Genomic DNA, 15902 nt, shown 5'->3' with positions numbered 1-15902 from the left:
CATTGAACACTCCCAGACAATGATAACTCTAAAGAGAGAAAACAGATAGTGCAACATCTTTTGCAAAGGAATATATTTATTGCACTCACAATTTCTAAAAACAAACAGGCTTATCTTCACCAGCCGGTGATAAAAGATGGCTGCAGGGAGGTCTCAACAAACCACTCCTGTGGTTCTGTCCAGGCTCCGGAACCTCTTACGGAACACCAGGGTGGATGGGAGTAGATGGTAGATCCTCCGTTCAGCATAAGGGTGAATAACTCCTGCCACAAGTACACCTGCATAATGCGTTTCGGACCTTTGAGTCCTTCATCAGAAGCATGGTGCATACTGTGGCTGGAGCAGTTTAAATAGCACAGGAATTGGTAACAAACTTCACTCTCCTGGCTGTGATGACCGGAACAGGAAGTGCGTCATACTTCCGACGGAAGGTGGCCGCCTGTGTTTGCGTTCCAACCTGTGCGTTCCACCTTGAACCTTGGAACATTATCTAGACACTGTCACTAGCCCAATCCTTCATATAGGCAAGCTTATCAAATTACAGAACCAGTCACAGAACCTTGCATTCTGGTCAAATCGATGCAATAAAGAATACAGTATCTATCCTTATGTAAAGCCTATTTCCCTATAGATTGTAAGCTTGCGAGCAGGATCCTCCTACCTTTTGACTGTCTGTAAATACCCTGTTTGTTGTATCACTGTCTTGTAAAGTGCAACGGAATATGCTGCGCTATATAAGAAACTGTTAATAAATAAATAATATACTGTAGTCTACAATTCTCTATACAAACTTTTGACATGGCTTCAATAAATTTTGCCTACTTGCAAATACCCTTTTACCACTTATTTTCAATTTCACTTTTAGCTGAGTGGCCATAGATAAGATACTAAGGGGGTATTCAATGTGCCGCCGCTATTTCCAGTGGCTCCCTATTCAATGCTGTCTTTAGAGACAGCATTGAAGCGGGATCACGGCAGAACGGTCCCTACTTAGAAGCTGTCGTGCCCATTCTGCCAATAATGGCTATAGATTGTTGCAATCCTGGCTGCAGATCGTCAATCCATTGCCATTTTTGCGGTCATGCCCCCTTTGTGCCGATAGGCAGGACATTGAATCCCGCCTTTAGTTTAGCTGTCGGGCTGATCGCAAACGGGCCAGGATCACGGCTGTCGGGAGGGATCTCCAGCCGTGACCCTGGATTGAATACCCCCATGGCTCTAACTGTGCAGAGTTTGTATATTCTTCCCATGCTTGCGTGTGTTTCCTCTGGGTACTCCAGTTTCTCTCACAATCCAAAAATATACTGGTGGGGTAATTGGCTTCCAACAAAATTAACCCTATAACCCTAAATATATATTAATGGTGAGCTTTGGTGGCTAATGAAATAATATTGTAGTAAAGTTTATGATCAGTTGAGGTAAACCCATGTGTAGAATGAAAAGCATCAACATTGATGGATGTCGACATTGAGTCGCTAATCAAAGAATGTCCTAATCTAAAAATGTATTTACATTTTTTTGATTCATTCTATAAAAGTCAAAAAAAATTTAAACACAACACTGGTGTATAAATGCATGATAACATGGATGTGTGTACTGTCATCACAACATCATGGTTGTGTTTGCTACTAACTATGATAGTCAAAACATGTCGACCTGTTGGAATTGTGTGTAAATTTAGTAAAATTGACATGAACAGTTGACATGAAATTAAGCAAGCAGATTGTGTGATGGTACATAAGATTCATTAAAATAATGATGCAAGTGTGGTTTAAAGGAATGAAACATACAGATGTAGGCGGGCTCATTCAGCGGGGGTCTGGCGTTCGGATCGCCAACCGCCGGAATGAGGACTACCGACAGAGCTCACCGTTGGTCTCCGCCGCCTCCCTGTTGCTGTCTGCCAGTCCCCACCTCCTCCATGCACCTCCCCTAACCCCGCCCGTCTCCCTCAAGTGGAGAAGGGCAGGGTTCACGTCCCCCGCCACCCGAAAAAAACTGGGACCCGCGTCCCAGTTAGATGGAGCGCATCTTCGCCGGCAATCGCCAGTGGGGGCATTCTGGAGAGTGCCGGTACTGGCTGAGAGGCGCTCCATCTGTATATGTGGGTTGTGAGAGGGTACAGGTTTAAGATGTTTGTCAGAATGATTGTCAGTTATTATACTGTTTTAGTAGTTATGTTTCCAAATGAAAGTGTCTACACAGGTGTTACATATATGCACACATATATATTACATATGAAGCATGAAAGGTAGAAATGCAATGAAAGGTAGAAATGCAGTAGTGTGCTTACCGTGTTTCTGCATTGAGTAGATGGGGTAATGAGAGAAACTTGTATGGTGCATGGGTGTATATTGTATGCAGGTGCATGTATTTTAGCTATTGTGAGTGCTGATTGGTGTTGCGAACGTTGGTCCGCCATGCTGTTGCCCTGCAAGGCTTGAGAGTCACTTTTTTCTTGCAAATGAGCTTAAGCACTGCCAGTGTTTGCACAGTCCTGCGAAGCCACCACCCAGCACTTGTGAGTAACACCCTTGTATATGTGATGTTGTCAGACTACGGCTACGGTACCTGAAGCTCCTGATCTTCTTTCCGGCACTGCTCGTCTGCGACCTGTCGGTTTCACTCGCCTGCAGTTCAGAGGGCGGAGGGACAAAGGCACCCCAAGAAGACAATACCCCAAGAACACCCCACAGAGCGGCCACTACGCATTAGTACGGTGATTCAAATGGATTTATTTTCTTAGTAGCGCAACGGGCTGGGAATCACCGTCAGAAAACAGGAATTAAACAATGCAATACAACAATGGCACTTGATAGGCTATGAATGAAACGTTCCCCTTTTTAATAGCATTGTGCGCGATGGGGTCACTGCAACACCATAGATCACACCTCGCACAATACTCTTTATACAACTGCTACTCAGCGTCCAACAAGTAAGTACATCAGAAGGCAAATGAATAATAATACACGGTTACAGGATACCGTGCGCAATGGGGTCACACAGCACGCCTGTGGGCCACAACTCGCACGGTACACTGCGCCACTCTTCAGCAATTACGACCTGCAACCATGAGCTTGTAATACCATTTAAGTGAAAATAATAACATGCAACATAGGCTATCCTATAATGGAACAGTCAGTGTCCAAGCATCCACAAGTCCCTGAACTGCGCAGTTCTCTAAAGCAAAAAGGGTACCCTTGGGCCTAGGTGCACCATAATCCACAAAAGCAACTAATGATAAGTTTTATAATCCAAGGGAGGTAGGTCCGGTGTCCTAAGTCCCTGTTAACACTAGGAAGGTATGGTCCTTTAGGCTTCCAGTCACTGACCCAGGGCAGCGTTCAGTTGGTGGACCTTAGTGAGGAAGGGTAGACGGGTCTGGGCCCAGGCTGCAGTAGGGAGTCTGTTGACTGTCACTGTGGGCCTAGTGGGGGACAACCCCGAGGACAGGTGAGGGGTTCAGTGGTCTCCGTGCGTGAGGGTAATGTACAGGGAGTCTGTGCCAGTATGAGCTGGGGGGTGCAAAGTACCTGTGTCAGCCACAAGATGCCAGCTCCTGCCAGTCACGGTTGCCACCTTCAGGGCGCCGCACCGCCTGTGCTCTCCCCTTAAGGTGGGTGCGCTGCTTGTCCCGTCTCTCCGGTCTGCAGGGTGTCAGGGCTGACTCGCGCTGTGAGACCACGCTGCAGGTGTGGGCCCCCCCCTCGAGGCTGGCGGCTGCTGCGCTGTGGATTGCCTCACCGCTGCCGGTCCCCGCCGTCAATCACCGCCGGGCAGCGCGTCTCTTTCTCCCGGCGCGTCTCACTCGTTCCACGCTGCAGGCTGCCTCCGTGCGCCCTCCGCTCACTCTCTTCAGGCACGCCGTTCCTCACTCTCCCTCTCGTAGCTTTCTCTCCTCTCCGCGGCGCGTCTTCTCTCCCCGCCTTCTGCTCCACCTTTTTTGCTTCCCGGGCTGCTCTCCTCCAATCCCCGCCAAGGACCTTTCCCGCTCTCCAGGGGTCAAAAGGCAGTCTCTCTGATCCCTGCAAAGAGGCGGCTGCCGGGGGTTGGTTGCCCAGCAACCCCCAGGCTTGGGCGTCCGGCCGCCATTGTAGATAAGGGCAGCGCTGGCCACCAATGTCAAAGTAATGCAGATTTTAATGGGGCTTTGGAGCAAAGGGAAAGAAAGGTACCCCCAATTCCTGGGGTGCCACATGCTACCCCGCTAGAAGAATGCCAGTCCACGGGCATTAAGGCAGAAGTGCCCATGGGCTCGGTTGCAGTCTCTTGTTGAAGGACAAGACGCATTTTTAAACAAACACTAACTGTACATTCAAATCAGAACAGTTTAATAAAAAACATTTGGCAATTTTTTTCTGACACCAGCGAAAGGCACTTTACGTTCTATACCTCAAGGGTGGGATACCCTTGGTGGTGCGTTCCGACCTACGTGTCTGAACCACCGGAGAATGGACCTCAGGGGAATCATGACCGACCACTGGCAGTGGTTCCTCCACCACAGGAGTGGGGGATACCCAGGGAAGGAAGGGTACTGGGGCACTCATGAAGACTAACATGTCAGTGGGGTTGTCCCAGGGCATGCCCCCCCAGGTTCCCTGCCCCTCCACCTCAGGCGAGACTCTCGATTCTACTGGGACTTCAGCAGTGCAAAGCTTGAGCTGATCTCTGGACACCACGTTGATTGGTCCTCCAGGGGTCCTTTGGATTTCGTAGGTGTACCGGTCACCCGCGGGTGTTCTGACGACTGTGTATGGTTCACTTTCCCACATGGCGTCGAGCTTACTTGAGCGGTGGTTCCGTTTCTTCCACACAGGGTCTCCCACCTTCAGGGTCTCGGGCCTATTGTTAGAGTTGTAGTCCTTTCCTTGTCGACGCTGAGCGCCCTCCATCCGCTGCAGAACAACTTCCCGAGCAGTGTCAATCCTCTGCTGATGCTCACGGACCCAGTCGGTCTGGGGTTGGGTTGATGGGCCTTCCATCGGAGACAGTTCCAAGTCTTGCGGTAACTTGCCCTTGCGGCCAAACATTAGGTAATACGGGGTGAAGCCGGTGGAGCAATGTTCGGCATTATTGTAGAGGTACGCCAGTTCGGGAAGTAGGGTCGGCCACTTGTTTCGGTCTCCTGCCGACAGACTGCGGAGCATGCCGATGATGGTCTGGTTAGACCGTTCGCAGAGCCCGTTTCCCTGGGGGTGATAGGCCGTGGTCCTGATTTTCCGACATCCATAGTAGGAGCATAACTCGTGAAAGAGCTGGGACTCAAAGGCGGGCCCTTGGTCCGTGAGGATGCAGTCAGGATAGCCGTAGGGTCTCGCGAAGTGCTTAAGAAACTGTTCTGCGGTAGTCTTGGCGGTGAGGTCTCGAACCGGGGTGACCACCAGGAATTTGCTGTAGTGGTCAGTGATGGTCAAGGCATATTGATGCCCACTGGAGCTAGGTTCGAGTTTGACGTGGTCAAGAGCCACGATCTGCAACGGGCGTTGGGTCTTGATGGAGTGTAATGGATCTCGCTGGGAAGCGTCAGGAGCCCTCTTTAGACTGCAGGGAATGCAGGCACGGCACCAGTTGTCAACGTCTTCTCGCATACCCACCCAGAAGTACCGAGTACGCAGGATGGCTTCCGTCTTTTGCACGCCAAAGTGGCCGGATTTGTCGTGGTAGGCGGCCAGAAGTAGTGGAGCCTGTTTTCTTGGGACAACCACCTGAACCACGGGGTGGTGTGTGCCGGGGTCCACACTGTCACGGACCAGGATGCCTTCTTCCTGGCGAACTCGGTCGCGATGCCGCAGCAGCTTCACCAGTTCGGGGTCAGCTTCTCTGCGTTGGTTTCGGTCCAAGTGACGGCGTTGGTTTAGCAGAACCAAGAATTCCTTCAGCATCGGATCTTGGCGCTGAATTTTTCTCCAGTCGACTGTAGGGGTGTCGAGTAGGTCGGCCTTCTGCAGGCGGGAGTCTGTGACGGACAGGGGATCCGAGGTTGCCAGGTTTCTTGCCCTATACGCCTTGAATATGGGCATTTCCACATCCTCGTTCGGGTCCCCTACCTCTTCGGGGGCATCGGTCACAGGCAGTCTGGAGAGAGCGTCTGCATTGGCGTTGGCCTTGCCACTACGATAGTTAGTGGTGAACCGGTAGCTGGCGAGGCGCGACATCCACCGCTGTTCTAAGGCTCCCAATTTGGCATTCTGCAGGTGCACTAAGGGGTTGTTGTCGGTCATGACTACAAATGGGGTGGCGGCCAGGTAGTGCTTAAACTTCTCGGTAACTGCCCATACCAGGGCGAGCATCTCCAGCTTGAAAGCACTATAATTTTCGCAATTCCTCTCGGTCTTACGGAGGCCTCTGCTGGCATACGCTATTACTCGCTCACGCCCCTCCTGAGTCTGGGAGAGCACAGCACCGAGCCCGCGGTTGCTGGCGTCCGTGTAGAGTTGGAATGGTTTGTCATAATCGGGGTAGGCCAGCAAAGGAGCGTCGATTAAAGATCTCTTCAATTGGTTAAAGGCCTGCTGTTGCTCTTCTCCCCAAGCGATTAGGGCCGACCCCCTTCGCTCCTGGCCCGACTGGCCCCTCAGTAGTTCATGCAGGGGGGATGCCACCTTCGCAAAGTTCTCGATGAATCTTCGGTAGTAGCCCACGAACCCCAGATAACTGCGGACCTCCCTGACGGTCTTGGGCGCTGGCCAGTCTCTGACGACAGTGATTTTCTCTGGGTCGGGCATCACGCCTTCCGCGCTAACGACATGCCCGAGGTACTGTACTCTGGGCTTCAGCAGGTGACATTTGCTGGGCTTCAGCTTCAAACCGCTCTGTATCAGTCGTTTGAAGACCTCGTCCAGGTGCCGCAGGTGGTCGTCATAGCTCCTTGAGAAAATGATCACGTCGTCCAGGTAGAGGAGCACCATTTCGAAGTTGTGCTGCCCAAGGCAGTGCTCCATCACACGCTGGAACGTGGCGGGGGCGTTACAGAGTCCGAAGGGCATTCTGTCGAACTCGAACAGGCCCATTGGCGTCGTGAAGGCCGTCTTCTCTCTATCTTCTGGGGCCATCTGGACCTGCCAGTACCCGCTGGTCAGGTCAAGGGTCGAGAAGTATTCTGCAGTTTTCAGGGCCGTGAGCGACTCCTCGATCCTAGGGAGCGGATAGGCGTCCTTATGTGTTACAGCGTTCAGCTTGCGGTAGTCCACGCAGAAGCGTAGACTACCGTCCTTCTTTTTGACGATCACAAGGGGGGCCGCCCAGGGGCTATGGCTTTCTTTGATGACACCAGCCTCTTTCATTTCGGTGATCATGTTCCGGACGGGCTGGTACATGGCTGGTGGGAGGGGTCGGTGCCTTTCTTTGACCGGGGGAGCCGATCCTGTAGGGATGTGGTGGTATACCTTTTCTGCTTTACCGAAGTCGCTCGGGTGTTGACTGAACGCGGCAGCATTCCGTTCCACAACGCAGAGGACCCCCTCTCGCTTCTCGGCCGGAGTGTCCCCATCTCCGATCTGTATGGCTGCGTGCCAGGGGGGTTTGCTGTCGTCTCTCTCTCCTTCGATCACCCCTTGTTGGGCCGCCACGGCGCTTTGCCCCAAGATGTCCTGGAAGTCCACCCAGCTGATCCTGGCCACTTGACAGTACTTGTATAGTCTGACTGCGTATGGGTGTGGATTCAGCAGCCTCACTGGTACTCTCCCTTGGACCACCTTCGCCAGGGTCCTGGCAACTGCGAAGGGCTGTCGACCGTCGGAATCGCAGGGTTCTATCAGGGCTTCGTAGTCCCTGCCTCCTGGGCCTGTCCTGGCCTTGCACCAGACGACTTGCTCTGAGTTTGGGCGCAGGAGGATCGGGCGGCGGTCGGCGATTCGGGCCTTCCCCACTTCTCCTTGTTCGTTGACGAACCTCTGCTGACCCTTCTTCTCTTGGGGGGGAGCTGTTCTCATTTCCCACTGTAATGCTTCCACTACTTCGCCCGGGCAATTCCTTAGCACATTCATGCCCAGTATTATCGGCGGCAAGTATTCATTGGAGTTGGTAGTGACTAGGAACCCCTGTTGGCCCAGGGTGGCTTTTCCCACTTGGACATCAGTTTCCCAATACCCTTGGAAGGTGATGGGCTGGCCGTTACTGGCTAGTAGGTGTAACCAGGTTGCGGGGGGAGACACGATGTCTTCCTGTGCCCAGTGCTGTAGGAAGTCGGTGATCCTGATGGTGGACACCTGTGACCCTGTGTCCAACAGGGCTGTCATCTGTACCCCGTTCACTCTGATGTTCAGGTGGGGGCATTCCCCGACGTATCGGGGCCACCATTCTGCTGGTGGTGTCGGACCGGTTAGTGGGTCTCCTCCCGAGGGTCGGTCCCTTGCCTCGGGGTCCCCTCGTTTAAAGTCGTTTCTGGGCAATTTCTTTCGACGTGTCCGCTCAGCCGGCACCTCCGGCAGATCGGTCGCCCTTGCTGGTCGAATTGGTCAGATGGTCTTCGGCCGGACTCGCGTGTGACTTCCCATCTTGGGCGATTCCTTCGGCCACGGTCTTGCCGCCATTCCCCTTGTCGACTTCTGCCTTGGTTTCTGTCTAAGTCTTCTAATTTCTGTGACATGCGCGTCATATTATTAGTTAGCTCGGACATCTGGCGAGTCAGCACGTCGAGCGGGCTTAGTTCCGCGGGGGCTTGTGCCTGTTGTGTAACGGGCCTACTTGGGTATAGAGTGTCCGTGATTTGCCCTTTTGGGGCCTGTTGGTAGACTTCTCCTTCTGCCGACTCCTCATCTTCATCCCGGCCACTCTGGTTCATGCCCAGGATCTGCAGGGCGGTCTCTTTAAATTTGGCGAAGGAGCTGTCAGGTTGCTGCCGCCTCCACATACGTAATTGTGACTTGACTGCCTCCTCTCTCGCTCCTTCGATGAAAAGGTTGGTCAATGTTTCATCTACTAGTTCTTTCGGTGTCTTTTCTCTCAGTTGTATGGCCTTCATGGCTTCCTGCAAGCTTAGCGCGTATTCCCGCAGAGGCTCGTTCGGTCGCTGCTTTCTTGAATACAGGCGGCTCTTCAAATCGGCTATCGTCTTCGATTCAAAGATCTCCCGCAGTTTTTCAAAGATTTGCTCTGCCGTTTCTTTTTCGTTGGCCTCCCACGTCCTTACTTCCCGTAGCGCTGGGCCTCTCAGTTGCCCCACCAATATTTCTACGGCTTGTTTGTTGCCGAGCCGATACAGCTGTGTCATGGAAAGTATCCGGTTCTTGAATTCTTTCAGCGTATGTGTCCCTGGGGTGTTGTTTCCTGAGTACGTCGGTACCCAGGGTGCGCCAAAGTAGTATGGCATGGTGATTGGTGCCGCTGGGTTCCCTTCCCCAGGTGATGCAGGGAGTCGTCTCCTCCTTCTGGTTGATGTGGGCGCCTCCGATTGGTCCGAGTCCGACATCATGAATCCTGTTCGCGGACGCCAAATGTGATGTTGTCAGACTACGGCTACGGTACCTGAAGCTCCTGATCTTCTTTCCGGCACTGCTCGTCTGCGACCTGTCGGTTTCACTCGCCTGCAGTTCAGAGGGCGGAGGGACAAAGGCACCCCAAGAAGACAATACCCCAAGAACACCCCACAGAGCGGCCACTACGCATTAGTACGGTGATTCAAATGGATTTATTTTCTTAGTAGCGCAACGGGCTGGGAATCACCGTCAGAAAACAGGAATTAAACAATGCAATACAACAATGGCACTTGATAGGCTATGAATGAAACGTTCCCCTTTTTAATAGCATTGTGCGCGATGGGGTCACTGCAACACCATAGATCACACCTCGCACAATACTCTTTATACAACTGCTACTCAGCGTCCAACAAGTAAGTACATCAGAAGGCAAATGAATAATAATACACGGTTACAGGATACCGTGCGCAATGGGGTCACACAGCACGCCTGTGGGCCACAACTCGCACGGTACACTGCGCCACTCTTCAGCAATTACGACCTGCAACCATGAGCTTGTAATACCATTTAAGTGAAAATAATAACATGCAACATAGGCTATCCTATAATGGAACAGTCAGTGTCCAAGCATCCACAAGTCCCTGAACTGCGCAGTTCTCTAAAGCAAAAAGGGTACCCTTGGGCCTAGGTGCACCATAATCCACAAAAGCAACTAATGATAAGTTTTATAATCCAAGGGAGGTAGGTCCGGTGTCCTAAGTCCCTGTTAACACTAGGAAGGTATGGTCCTTTAGGCTTCCAGTCACTGACCCAGGGCAGCGTTCAGTTGGTGGACCTTAGTGAGGAAGGGTAGACGGGTCTGGGCCCAGGCTGCAGTAGGGAGTCTGTTGACTGTCACTGTGGGCCTAGTGGGGGACAACCCCGAGGACAGGTGAGGGGTTCAGTGGTCTCCGTGCGTGAGGGTAATGTACAGGGAGTCTGTGCCAGTATGAGCTGGGGGGTGCAAAGTACCTGTGTCAGCCCCAAGATGCCAGCTGCTGCCAGTCACGGTTGCCACCTTCAGGGCGCCGCACCGCCTGTGCTCTCCCCTTAAGGTGGGTGCGCTGCTTGTCCCGTCTCTCCGGTCTGCAGGGTGTCAGGGCTGACTCGCGCTGTGAGACCACGCTGCAGGTGTGGGCCCCCCCCCTCGAGGCTGGCGGCTGCTGCGCTGTGGATTGCCTCACCGCTGCCGGTCCCCGCCGTCAATCACCGCCGGGCAGCGCGTCTCTTTCTCCCGGCGCGTCTCACTCGTTCCACGCTGCAGGCTGCCTCCGTGCGCCCTCCGCTCACTCTCTTCAGGCACGCCGTTCCTCACTCTCCCTCTCGTAGCTTTCTCTCCTCTCCGCGGCGCGTCTTCTCTCCCCGCCTTCTGCTCCACCTTTTTTGCTTCCCGGGCTGCTCTCCTCCAATCCCCGCCAAGGACCTTTCCCGCTCTCCAGGGGTCAAAAGGCAGTCTCTCTGATCCCTGCAAAGAGGCGGCTGCCGGGGGTTGGTTGCCCAGCAACCCCCAGGCTTGGGCGTCCGGCCGCCATTGTAGATAAGGGCAGCGCTGGCCACCAATGTCAAAGTAATGCAGATTTTAATGGGGCTTTGGAGCAAAGGGAAAGAAAGGTACCCCCAATTCCTGGGGTGCCACATATACGCCCCAGTTTCCGCCCATTTCTGCCCTCTTTCAAGGCCATGCCTTGATACACCCACATTATGTCTACATTGGAAGAGCTCGTTCGCAAGTGTATTTCTGTTCGCAAAGGTGCAAGCATGTACGGGTGATCAAACCTGCACATGTGCACTGCGGACAATGCACATGCATACTGAGCAAAAATAAGCGTTGCATGCAAATTCGCATGCAAACAAATTAACCAGAATAACCTCCATGGTCTGGATCCTGCAGCAGCAACACCTCAGACAGCAGTGCTTCTCCTCCTGCACCCACACCCTCAGCCTGGCATCCCTATAGTTATTTCCAGGGCATCCACCTAAATACAGAACATCTGGGAAAATGATTCATTGCTTGAACACAGTGCCGTTATACTATGCCGGTGTATAGAGGCAAATGTCAAGCACCGTCTATATATTATAAAGCTTCAACAATGTGACTCCCGTTCATTTTCACTAGCTGACTAGTAAGCCCGCTCAAAGCAAAAGCTACTAAAGTTAGTCTGCTACCTTCTGTGTTTGTGCATGTGTGAGAAGAGATGTAGTGCCAGCAGATGACAGTTGTGCCTATTCTGTAAAGAAGTGGCACTCAGAGACTTGAGGCAATAAACAAAAGTGGGACCAATTTTAATTCACTGTCAACGTTTAGGGCCACACTAAAATTGGTCCCACTTTTGTTTATTGCCTCAAGTCTCTGAGTGCCACTACATATATAATCTTATGAGAAGATTTTATATATATATATATATATATATATATATATATATATATATATATATATATATATATATATATATATATAATCTTCTCATAATAATTGTAGTTCAAAACTGTAAGACCAATATAAAATATAAAATATATCAATTAAATTACTCAAATGAGTTATAACAACTTTGTAGTACTCAATAGTAACATTCATCCAATATTTATCTCTGAATACCAAGTTCTTCCTAACATACAGATTACTAGTGTCTGCATAGTAAGCAAACATACTGTAAATGCAAACAAATACAAATGACTACAATATTACTTCATATTTAAAAAAAAACAGTACTTATATGTTAGTTGGGCGCCCACTAAGCTATTTGCTTAGTTTTACGCGTCCGCTCGCCACGCTTCGGGGCTCGGTGGCTTGCTGCGCTCGCCACACTATATAAAATCACCTTCATGCCGACAGGGATAGTGGGGGAATGAGCGTACTTACTATAGTGGGCGCCCAACTAACATATAGGTACCAAAAAAACTAGTTGCCTAATGATCATTATGTAAACACTTTTAGGAAAAAAGCTTTCAGGAAAATTGAAATGCATTAATTACTATCAAAATTCCGTAATTTGACTTATCTTGCACAATATAATTCTTTTGTGATGTATCCACAAAACAAATGCCTGACACAAGTAATATGGATTGAGACCACTAGATGGCGCTATGAATGCAGGAATTCAATATATTTTTTTTTCCTCTTGTTTGACAACAGAATAGAAATGGTGTCTTTTCTACAACAATGTACAAATCATCTTATAATCACTGTATTTGTTACATTTTTTTTTATTTAGTACAGGTTGAGACTACCATATCTGAAAAATCCAATATTGAAAATATTCAAAACTGTTCGAGTGTGACTGAGATAATTACTGTACACCTTTGTTTTCTGATGTACATTCTTTGTTTCATGCATTCAGGCTTTGTGCATAAGGCAGTGGTTCCCAAACTTTTTAAAATCAAGACACCCTAGAGCATCAGAATTTTTTTCAAGGCACCCCTAGGCCAAAAGTTTCTAATTCTGTAAATTGATTTGTATGTCATACATAGGTTTATTTATGGGTGAGTGACAGGATTAGCTTCTGTTTGTCCACATATTTTATTCCACATATTTTATTATTGGTAGCCCACCAACAATGTTTTTGCCTTTTGCATTGACCATAAATAATTTCAATTGCCACTGGACCACCAATCCAAGGCACCCCTGCAAGTGTGCCGAGGCACCCCAGGGAGCCCGACAGTCATTACCCCGACATCGGGATCCACACAGTCAAAACCCCGACACTCAGGGTCCCGACGGCCACCAGTTATTCTCCCTCGTGGGGGTCCATGACCCCCATAGAGGGAGAACAGAATAGGTGGCGAGCACAGCGAGCCCACAAGGGGCTTTGTTGCGCTTGCCCTGCTGTCCGAGTCTGCCCAGTCGGGATCCCAACGTCGGGCTAATGACTGTCGGGATCTGGACTGTTGGGACCATAAACCACACCCTTTGGGAACCACTGGTATAAGGTGTACAGTAAATATGAAACATAAATGCAGTTTGCATTTAGACTTGGGTCCCATGCACAAGATATCTCATGATTTTATGCAAATATTCCAGTTATGGAAAGAAAACACAATGCATCTGGTCTCAAGCATTTTAGATATGGAAAACTCAACCAGTAACTATGTTCTATACACAGTATGTTTCCAGCTACACATTTAAACAAAACTTTCAATCTTTTTCTACATTGCAGTGTCCAAGCAAAACATATGACCCGGTGATTAAATCTACCAAAGATTTTCCAGATGATGTAATAAGCTTTGTGAAGAACCATCCCCTTATGTACAAGTCGGTGTATCCCCGTCATGGTCGACCTGTGTTCACGAGATTGAATGTGGACTACAAGTTGACTCAGATTGCTGTGGACCACGTTGTGGCAGAGGACGGCCAGTATGATGTCATGTTTCTTGGGACAGGTAACATTATCTCCTTATGTTTTATTCACTAAAGTCTATATTATGAAGTTAATTCATTTTCAAAAGTTGCACAGGTAAGATTTTATGATGACCGTTAACAAATGAAATCTATAATTTTTTAAGATAGCAAGGTAATTCTATACTATACATGTGTATAGTCATTAGTTGATGCATTTTATTCCATTTGACAGCAGAGGGCGCCACTGCCTAATGTAAGAGTTTGTCCTCTTCAATGTGTATTGCAATGCAAGTCCATGTAAAGTACTTTTCTTTTGTTCAGTGTACTGAATTTGTAAAATATATATATATATATATATATATATATATATATATGTAAAAAAAAAATAATTCTATGAGGATAAAACCATTTAATTAGAATCAGGAGCTGCCCCATGATGTTTTGAACAACTTTGATTTCCTTAATGAGACACACACCACACAGATTTTGTGCTAATACAGCAGACATGACGACACCCCTGAGATTATACGACACACATGGTGGCACCCCTGGAATTATGCGGCACACATGAAATTATATGGCACACGTGGCGACACCCTAGACTGATATGGCACACGTGGGGGCACCCCTGGAATTATACAGCACACATGGAAGCAGTATGCAGTCATTAAATCTACAGTGTCTAGGTCGACAGTCATAAGGTCAATCACTATTGGTCGACATGATCAAAAGGTCAACATGGCCAAAAGTTCAACATGGTCAAAAGGCGCCAAGGTTGACATTCAAAAGATCGACATGAGTTTTTTTAAAGAAATTTGAGCCGACGTGTGTCCACAGGCAGTATTTTATACCCTACCATCCACTACGGCGTGGTGGGAGAATATAATAAGGCCCGAAACATGGCGAACCATGCGAGTGGACGCTGTACGCTTAGAAGATGTCCATTCCAACCTATGTCGACATAGACACCAAATAAACATGAAAAACTCATGTTGACCTTTTCCATGTGGACTTTTTGAATGTCAAACTCTTGACCATATTGACCTTTTGACCCTGTTGACTTTTTGACTGTTGACCAATAGGGGTTGACCTTATGACTGTAGACCTAGACATTGTAGATTTAATATACCATAACCCATGGCAGCACCCCTGGAATTATATGGCACACAGGGTGGCACACCTAGAATTATACAGCACACATAGCAGTACATCTGGAATTATATGACACACTTAGCAGCAGATATATTGCATGCGATTTTAATACGATTCGATGTGCGATGCGATTTACTACCTGTTCATAACCCCACTATCCACTACGGCATGGAGTTGATTTAAAATAGTGTGGCGAGCGCAGCGAGCCCCGCTAGGGGACGCGGAGTACTTTACATGTATTCCACGTCCCCTTGCATGTATTCCACGTTACATTGCGGAATACATGTAAAATAATTAACGTCCTCGCTATGCTGGCCACGCTTCGGACTCGGTGGCTCGCCACACTATATAAGATCAACTCCATGCCGTAGTGGATAGTGGGGTTATGAACAGGTAGTAAATCGCATCGCACATCAAATCTTATTCAAATCGCATGCAAATCACATGCGATATCTGCTGCTGTGAAACTAAACAAGTACCAAAATTTCATTTTCTTTCAATAAAATAATGGCAGCACCCCATGACTGATATGGCACACATGGTGACACCCTCGGATTGATACATGACACATGACTGCTTCTCTGGAATTGTACGGCACACATGGTGGCACCCCTGGAATTATACAGCATCTCTGGAATTATACTGCACACATGGCAACACCCCTGGAATTATACGGCACACATCAGCACCCCTTGAATTATACGGCACATATGGCGGCACTTCTAGAATTATATGGCACATAAGGCAGTACCCCTGGAATTATACAGCACACATGGCAGTACACCTGGAATTATACCGCACACATTGTAGCACCCCTGGAATTATATGGCACTCTTAACAGCACCCTTGCAGTAAAAAAAAACACACCCTTTTTACTTTTAATTAAAAAAAATGGAAGCTCTCCTGGAATTATACAGCACACATGAACCCCCTGGAATTATACGACACACATCCGTGCT

At 49.1% G+C, this 15902-nt stretch overlaps 1 protein-coding gene across 1 annotated transcript in view; it reads left to right on the top strand.

Moving 5' to 3' along the window:
- Positions 1–15902, top strand: part of SEMA3D (semaphorin 3D) — a 206216-nt gene that overhangs the window by 173893 nt on the left and 16421 nt on the right. The window contains exon 12 of the mRNA XM_083183086.1: positions 13610–13832. Coding sequence (XP_083039212.1) covers positions 13610–13832 — 223 coding nt within the window. The remainder of the gene's footprint in view (positions 1–13609; positions 13833–15902) is intronic.

This window comes from Crinia signifera, chromosome 4 (genome assembly GCF_055691185.1).
Source record: "Crinia signifera chromosome 4, ASM5569118v1, whole genome shotgun sequence".
NCBI lineage: Eukaryota > Metazoa > Chordata > Amphibia > Anura > Myobatrachidae > Crinia > Crinia signifera.
Note: the sequence above shows the minus strand (reverse complement) of the source record. Positions and strands in the feature narration are given on the sequence as shown.